The following is a 9,740-nucleotide window of genomic DNA, read 5'->3' on the forward strand; positions in this document are numbered from 1 at the left end:
AACATAGAACTCATGTTCCTTTCGATTGTATTATTTATAGTGACAGATGTATCATCTGTACAAATGCTTCTTGCTAAACCAGGACCAACATTCAAAAAAAACCTATTAAACTTATCTACTACATCCTCCAATCTATTGACCGGTGTGTCATTATCCATGAAATATTGAGGGTAGTTACTCATGCTGGTACTGTTTCTAATCAATTTATTTAATATATTCCAAGTACCTCTCATCTTATTTATATTATCCTCTAATACTTTAGAGTAATATTGTTTCTTACATCTCCTCAATATCGCAATTAATTAAGTATTAATTATTTGATGTGATACCTCATCATTTTTATTCTTTGTTCAAAATAAATACTCACTTCAATTCTGATGCCTGCAACACATTCCAAATAAAGTTGGGACAGTTGCATTTCAGGGCTAGTAATGAGGTAAAACATTGAAATGATGTTGGTGATGTCAACAGGTGACTGTGATCATGATATCATGATTTGGTACAAAAGAGACAGGAACAAAGATGGGCCAAGGATCAGCAGTTTGCCAACATACAGTATGTAAATGGTCTTATATTTGTATATAGCACTTTTCTATGCTTTACAGCACACTCAAAGTGCTTTCACACTACTTGGCCATTCATACACCAGTGTTATCACCAGGAGCAACTGGGGGTTCAGTGTTTTGCTCAAGGACACTTCAGCATGATGACTGGACAAGCTGGAAATCGAACCACTAATCCTTCGGTTGGGAAACGACCCACTCTACCTCCTAAGCCACAGCCGCCCCCGATATGTGTGATAATATTTTTGAAATTTTTAAAAACAATGGTTCAGTGCAGAACATTAAAAGATTCAAGGAATCTGGAGGGATTTCAGTGAATAAATGGCAAGGATGCAAGCCTAAACTGGAAGACCGTGCTGCCCAATCCCTCAGATGGCACCGCATCAAGAATCATTCTTCTATAAGTGATATAACCAAATGGGCTCAATATTACTTTGGCACACCCATGTCAGGCACTACAATATGTAGTTATAGCCATAAATGCAGCTTAAAACTGTACTGTGCCAAAAGGAAGCCCTATATCAACAATGTCCAGAAGCATAGTCAACTGCTCTGGGGCTTGGGAGCATCTGGGATGGACCATCACATAGTGGAAATGTGTATTTTGGTCACAAAAATAAGTATTCCAGGTCTTTTTTGGAAGGAATGGACACCATGTGCTCTGGACCAAAGACAAAAGGGACCATTCAGATTGTTACCTGCAACAAGTCCAAAACCCAGGGTCTGTCATGGTCTGGGGTTGTGTCAGTGTCCATGGCAAAGGTAACTTTCACATCTGTGATGGCTCCATTAATGCTAAAAAGTACATAGAGATGTTGGAGCAACATATGTTGCCTTCAAGATGATGTCTTTTCCAGAGACACCCATGCATATTTCAACAGGACAGTACAAGACCTTTTACTGCACACATTACTAAGGCCTGGCTGTGGAGGAAAAGGGTGTGAATGCTGGACTGGCCTGTTTGCAGTCCCGACCTGTCCCCAATAGAGAACGTATGGCACATTTTCAAATTCAAATTGCTCCATTCACGTCACGTTAGACCCAGTCAGGTAAAACATGAACATTCATGGACATGCAGTAACTTCAGGCCCTGTATTTTCCTCCATATCCTCTGGTCACAGTGCAGGCAGCAGGAGGTAAAATATATCCACAAAACCATGCGCAGTCAAAAAATTCTGCTTTTACAATGGCGCCAGTGGATGTCAGGCAAGCTCACATGAACACATAACTGGCCAGAGATTATGACCATTCATGGAAATCTTTAAACTGTACTTTATATTGTTAGAAAAATGTCCCACCAGCAAGAGTTTGCGAGACATGTTGCTTCTGCATAGAAATACTAGAACATAAGTGCACATCATTTTTTGAGCTTTAGGTTACATCTAAGATGATAATTCATCTTTGTAACATTGTAGATAAATCACAAAACAAGGAAAAGCATGCCATGGGCTCTTTAAGTGTTGTGAAAAGGAATAGCAACATCACAACGTGGTACATGCTTTATTGTCCCAACTTTGTGTTTATTTTGAACAAAGAATAAAACTCAGGAGGTATCAAATCAAATAATATGCTGTTCTCTTGTGTTCAATGTAATACAGGACAGATTATTTACAAATCACTATTTTCAGTTTTAATTTTGATTTTACATATCGTCCCAACTTTATCTGATTTGGGGTTGTAGTCTGACAGTCACAGTGATACAAGAAAGTACAAGGCATGATCACAGTGTTCAGTCTTTTAAAAGTTGTATGATCTAATGTTTTACACATTGCCTAATAAATAAACTGAAAATGGGGCAGTTTCTTCCCCCAGGCCATCACTCTGATGAACACTTAACCAACGACAGTATGGCTGCATTGGACAAATGACCCTCAGTGCAATACCTGTAAATATACCTCGTACAGATTATACAGATTTGTACAGGTCTCTAGTTTTAAGTACTGTGTTTTTATTCCTACTTATCCCATTTCACAATGAGCATTTCTTGTCTGTCTGCAATGTTTACTGCCTGTTTATACTGCTTATTTTGCATTGTTTACACTGGTTACTGCTTGTTAATACTGCTTATTATTTTTTTTGTTATACTCCACAGCCTTATGCTGGTTTACTGTTTACTTGCCCCTTGCATGGGGATATGTACATACACATTGAGAGCCGATGTACCAGAGTCAAATTCCTTGTGTGTCCAACACACCTGGCCAATAAAGCAGATTCTGATTCTGATTCAGGATGTGATGATTTTCCGCTATACTCACCCCTCCAAGGCAGTTTGCTCCCTACAGCCCTTCTATTGTTATTACAGCTTCTCTATCCTGTGTTGTCAAAATATGGTCTGTAAATTAGCACCACCTGCCACCTAGCAAAGGTTATGAGAATCCTTTTTCAAAACAGTCAAAGAACTCAAATTTCCTAAATATGTGATGCTCTTCCTTCTGGATGTAGTGTCTAAAGCTAACATGATTATTTGGGTAGCTTTAGTGACCGAGCATGACCATGATTTTACTTTTCCATTGAATTAATATGATTTTAATTTGGGAGTTATTCATGTAACATTAGTGCTATGTGTCAGATTAGCAGTAACCAGCTTCACTAGAGTCTCTCTGGACTCTAGCAACTGAAAAGAAAAGTAATTCATTATAGTATCTTTAGAAGTCAGTTAGTCCAAATGACATTTTCCCTCTTAGTGGGAATCTATCTGTAATTGAAAACAATTTTCCAGCAGAGTTCTCTCCTACAGTAAAAACCGTATGTGGATTTTCCTGGGTAACTAAAGACAACTTGATATAAAGTACTGTAAATACATTTTTTCAGTCCTGTGAACACAAAACATCCAATTCATTTCACTGCCTGGGTATTTTGGTGGCAACAAAACCCCCAGAGACAAGAACTTTCAAAAATGAAATAGCATTGTCTTGATATCCTAGCAGTGACCAACTCTCTTTATCTGCTCTGCATCTTTTCATATGTTAAATACTGACATGTACTTGTCTGGCAGTTAGGAACAAATTTAGAAACAAGTCATCCCAGCTTTATACTCAGTTAGGTTGCTTCATTTCTTTTAAATAAAATGTAATGCAGTACAAAATGGACTTTTCTAATATTGGTGGTATGGTATTGCTTTAATCATCATAGTTCATTAAGCTGCCAAACCTGTAAGCTCTCATTTCTAATTCACTAACTAACAAATATTTGCTTCCCACTTCTTACTGTTAACAAAAAGTTAATAGTTATACCAAGATTTGCTCTATTAGTACATTATTAAAATGTCTTTGCCCTGGTGCCAAGGAACTTCTTTATGTTGAACCAGGGAATGAAGAATGTAGAGTGTGAACTTCATGTCAAAAGGTGATCCTTTCCAGAAGAGTTTTGCTTTCAAGCACATCGGTGATTCAGATGTATGTGTAAGGCCAAAAAAGAATTCAAAGCTGAATTCATAATGCTGCACAAAGTTACGAAGACAAAACTGAAGAAGACTTTCAGAGCAAGAAGCTGAACTCAGTTTGGTACACTTGGGCTGATTTAAAAAAAAAAAAAAGCAACCCAAGGCACACACTTTCCCATTCAATGAGAAAATCTGTCCAAACCTTGGCTTGTAGTATATAGTATTATCTTATTTGTTCTATCTGTATTGGTGTACTTATGCATTTAGTCTTTGCTATATCATAATAATAGATATTCCATACACACTGTTTTAGAAGCAGCTAAGCAGAAGGTCACTTTACAGCGTAAATACTGTATGTGCTTATGTTGCTTTTATTGAAGAATTCCTCTGAAAGCATCACTGAAATGCTTAAAAGCTTTAACCAGAATTGTAAAAGCATTGGCTAGCTTAGATGATATTTTCTTCCTGTGCCTCCTCAAGGATGTACTTCTTTCCCCGCCACTTGTCCACTGGTTTAGAAGCCAGCAATAGACATACACCTTTAAAATCTGATTAGAGTTCAGCCATTCCGAATGTCTTCCATGAGAGTGAATGCAGGCCAGTGGCCAAAACAGCCAAGAAAGTGAGTGCTGCGTTGAGAAGCACTCCTGCTTACCGTGGGATGTTTTATTGTACGAAGCTAGTTTGTACCACTGTGACCCTGCCCCATGTTCTCACTCTGTCACTCTGAAAGTTGTTAGATTGCAGGTATTATATAATGGAAGGTGAGATGGAGGGTCTCCTGGTGGAAAACTTCCTCTGTGTTTTTTTCCTCTATTTCATGATGTTTACTAGGGAAGGTAAAGCAGCTTTATTTATGTATCTATGTATGTTTTATACACAAAGCCAATTCAAATTGGTCTACACACTGTAGGCAAAGAGAAACATTAATATTATTAAACATAATTAACAAAATAAAATCAGTTAAGGCAAAATACAAATAAAACATTGTTTAAATTAGATAAAATACATAAAATGAAAGTAAAAACAAACAGACTGAATAAAGATCAGAATCACGACCGCAGAGCAGTCAGTGCAGTAGTCAGTTGTAGCTTTCCCCTAGGATGCCTACCACAACTGAATCTAAAAGTACATTTTGAATAATTATTATGGGTTCTGCCCTACTGTAGTTCTGTCAGTGTATTAAGAAGGAGAGTGGCAACATCTCTTTTGGCTCTATAAGGACCATTTTTACAGCATTGATGGATCATTGGAATGTTGAATAGTTCCAGACATTAGCAGTAGTGCCATAAAGTTACACTGACTTGGCTGCTATTTTCCAAAATAAAAAGCTGAAATCAATAGCAATAATTGTACTTGACATTTTAAGTTAGCGACATGTATCAAAACACATTTTTACAACTTTGAGACTCTGTCTCAAATATTGGGCCACTTTAATTATTAGGTACCTAGCTAAATTAGCTGAGCTATCTACGACAACAGAATACACAATTAATTTGCAAGGCTGTGCAGTTTATTAAAAGCAGTAATTTATTGATAAATCACACTGTCCCCTTCAGAAAACAATAGATCTTAATCAACTGTTTGGCACTATCTAAGTTCCATGAGTCACATGACCTGCTGCCATTTTTGACCCCTCAGTGTTGCATCTCTTCTATCTTAACGACTCTGAGCTCTGTATGCTGCTGTTCACATGCAGTGTGATTTAACCTTAAGGTCACTAATGTCTGCCACCTTAGAGTTGTTGCATGTTTGTCTTATTTTTAGTTCTTTCTAAGTATGTAAATAATATCCCTTTTATGTTTATTTGCCCTAGTTGAATCCACCAAGGATAATGTATACTGAGCGGAGAAGTAGTGCACATGGATTTTCTTGTGACACACTTGTGATTCCTATGTAACTATATTTTTTATGAATATTGCAACATGTTGGCATATGAACATCCTTTTTTCTTGCTGTTGAGGCATTGACCTACTGGTCAAACATGATTTAAATAAAATTGATTTTAAACAGTGACAGAAATTTGTTGAATGTGTCTCATTTGCACCTTTACCGCCACATCAGAACATGACCTCCAGCAGATGAGTATAGCTTTAGGTGTTGATTATGTGTTTATATGTGTCTTATTAGATATCGAACATTTGTCTCCGAGGATGCGGGCCCCAACACACTTGTTGCCACAGTGCTGGCCAAGGACCCTGATGGGGATGGGATCACGTATAAGATCACCACAGGAAATGAGGAGGGCAACTTTGTCATCGACAGCCAAAAAGGTTAGACATTGGAATTTTCATGTCAGTGTCTCCTGTTCTTTGTGTCTGCACAATAGTTTTCATCCCACTAAGTACTAAGGTTTTTATTTTATTTATTTTTTTTGTTTCTTCATGTCTTCAGGACATCTTTTTAGAAATGTGACTAGCAGTAAAGTATTGCATGTAGACACAAGACTTCAGGAGCTCATGACCAAAATACTCTTCCCCCTAAATATTGGTACTATATGCATTTTTTGTCCCTCCACAGTGGCCTGATGCTGTATGCAAGACAATACATAATCATGGTTGCATCTGCATCCCTCTCTGTGTGTAAATGCAATACCAGACAGATACTACATAGTTCAGACACATGTACGGTCTACATAGCAGTGCTTTTTGAATTATTTTGATCTCACTGCTTAAAGCTTGAGGAGAAATCTCAGAAACTCAGATTGCTCTGGGGCTTGTTATTATTGTGCTATTCACCAATGTAGATTTAGCACAATCCCTGAAATATCAAAAAAATAATTTTTGTATTTACAAAGTTTTTATACACCGCTTTGCTATTTCCCTGCTATATTTATTTAAACTGTATAAATGTAAAATCTCTGTAGTTTGTCACCCGTGCCTCAGAGAGTCTGAGAAACAATGCTTCACATAGTATAGTTTTATGCTTTTCACCATTTCCACTATTCTGTGGATGAATATGCCTCATCGGTTTTCCTCTTACTGTGAGAAGCTTTGTCAGAGATACTTAAATCCTAGCAGGGCATGTCATGGAGATGTTAGAATAATCAGTCAGTGTGAGGAGCATTTCACAGTGTCTTTGAAACAAAATATCATCAGAGGTTTGTAGTCAGACTGCTATACTTCCTTTGAGGCAGAAGCAGCAATGCCACAAGTAATGTGAAATAGGAAACTGGGTTAGTGACACTGTCTTTGAGTATGAGTGTCTGTGAGCAGGAAGTTTCATAGTGGTTTGACTCTTTTGTAAATTGCAATCCCCTCTGAATCTGCATATCATTTTATAGGGTAATATGATGACATTTACAAATTCAATTACCCAGAACTTCAAGGTACAATTTTCACCATTCATCAGCAATGACATTCACTGTCAGCTGATAGTGGCGGTCATTTTATCGAGCAGGGGGAGAAGACTTGAAGCTTACAAAACACAATTCCATCAGCTGTGAGATTTCAAAGCACAGATTTTGCTATTTAAATTGTTTGTCTCTCATTTGCATTTAGTCACATAGACCAAATTTGTATCTGTCACTGGTTGTAAAAAGTAAACTTCTTTTACTTTTAAGTTCGCTTTCTCAAACAAGTGACCTCTGTATTAAAATTTAGTGTAGAGGCCATGTTAAACATCTTCTGATTTTCTTGCCAAATATGAATTTTGTTGCTCCACGTACACGCTGCATGCAGTCTGCTTGCAGTTTGGTTCCACTAAAGGCTATTCATATTAGCACAATGTGATTGATTTAACCATGTATTGGTAATCTATAGGGTCACTAATTAGTGTTTATCAGTGGTAAGATAATATTGACTAGGGCTGGTTCTGGACACTTTGGTGCCCTAGGCAAGATATTCTCTTGTCACCCCTGAGGGGACTGATCTTTTCACTGCAATATTTTAATGACCAATGTGATTATTTTTAGTATACTTTACCACCTCAAAGTTATTCAACCTTGTTTTGTGTCATATGATCCTCATCATCTGTCAGTATCTTTAAATGAAAATAGTCCCTCTTATGTTTTATACTGGTTTTCTTCATGTTCAGGATATGACACAGAACACGACCACATTATTTATCTGTCTATTTGTCTGTCTGTGTCTCTGTATGGATCTGTATTATCCACCGTTTTTCATGTCTCCACTTTACATACAGTCCCTATCATTTTTGTACTGAGGACCAGCTGTTATGAATATGATTGTTTCATTTAGCCCATGGCTGTCCTGACCAGGTTTTATCATCCAATATTTATTTTGAATTCAGTATAAACAATATAATAATATACAGAGCATACTGTAGGTCTACGCCAAAATTAGTAAAACAATGTTATATGTTTCACAGCTGAAAAGCCCAGTATTAAAAATATGTCATGCTTGTTTCCTACAGTGTTTTCTATAATATCAATAAAGAGAAGCTGTCAGTGTGAATCTGGCAGGAATATCAGGGCAGATTTTAGACACTGATTAACCTCAGAATTAACATCAAAATATTAGAGTACTGTAGAACTGTATTCACCTGTACAGTGTCACTGAAAGAGACACAAAACTCTGCTCTGCTCACATTGTTTACTGCCACTGCTGTTACATAACTAAAACTGAAACTAATCATTATCTAACCATTTTTATATATTTGGTGGGTCAGTGGGTCACTCACTCACAAGGTGTTTGAATTGTGCACAAATTAGTAATATTGACAGCTGTCATTCCAGGAGCAAACACCTGGATTTAAAGCTGAATGGCTAAATCATAATCAAAATGCCTGGATTTGCCTGCCTTTGGACATCGGTGACATTCCTTTAATTTCATGGTATAGATCCTCATGTTTATCATCATTCTTCTGTTAAACCTACTGATCCACTGATGACATGACTCAAGTTGAGGACACACTTGCGCACATGCAGTATAGCAGCCTATTTATACCCTGATTTATAGTCAGTGGTGTGAACAAATGAATCACAAAGTCACAAAAACTGCAGCGAACAGCTCATAGGACATGACCCCCTCTAAAATCTGTCTGTTGTCTCCCTTCAGTATCAGTTAGTGCAGTGTGATATGCTTTTTTCCTTCTCTTTTTAATAATATAAATGGTGCACTGGACATCAGTGATAGACTTTTAAGAGCATTATGGATCTAATCCTTTGTCCTCTTTGATGCCCCTCCACCTGGTCGTGCCTTAGACTACTGCCTCACTTGCCAATGAATAAAAACAGCCATGACTTTGACTTGCAAGAAATGATTATTTGCACTGTGAATGAAATTTCTCATTATATTACAGCTGTCACTATAGTCAGTCTCTGCTTTTAGACTTTTTTGGCTCATTTTATTAGACAGTGTAGTGGCCATTAGAACAGCTAGCAACAGTTCCACTCTCATCCTCTTGATCCCATATGTGAATGTGTCACTTCTCTCTAATCACACACATGAAAACCTGTTCTGAAAAGTGAATTATAACTTTTACTCATCTGTCGATAATTTCAGGGACTTTATGTAAGTATACTGACATGACTTTCAGGCTTATTTATTTTTATTTATTTATTTATTTATTTATTTATTTATTTATTTATTTATTTATTTATTCTTTCAAGCATGTAAAGACAGTTGATAAGACAACACACATAATTTTACACATATCCAACAAATGCTAATCCAATATCAATGTGCTTATACCTAGTACATGCTTGAATGGAGTAGGAAGAAGTCAGACATATCCAGTCCTACCCCATGACATCATCTTACGTCATTGGTTTGCAAGCAGTATCTCTACATAAATAATTCTCTTCTACACCACACAAGTAATATACTAAAAAA

The 9,740-nt window shown here is 37.0% G+C and overlaps 1 protein-coding gene across 1 annotated transcript in view; it reads left to right on the forward strand.

The window, feature by feature from the left end:
• Positions 1-9,740, forward strand: part of LOC109963402 (neural-cadherin) — a 439,917-nt gene that overhangs the window by 172,535 nt on the left and 257,642 nt on the right. Inside the window, exon 7 of the mRNA XM_020605911.1 lies at positions 6,076-6,218. Coding sequence (XP_020461567.1) covers positions 6,076-6,218 — 143 coding nt within the window. The remainder of the gene's footprint in view (positions 1-6,075; positions 6,219-9,740) is intronic.

The sequence above is a fragment of the Monopterus albus genome, unplaced genomic scaffold (genome assembly GCF_001952655.1).
Source record: "Monopterus albus unplaced genomic scaffold, M_albus_1.0 scaffold73.1, whole genome shotgun sequence".
In the NCBI taxonomy this organism is placed as follows: Eukaryota; Metazoa; Chordata; class Actinopteri; order Synbranchiformes; family Synbranchidae; genus Monopterus; species Monopterus albus.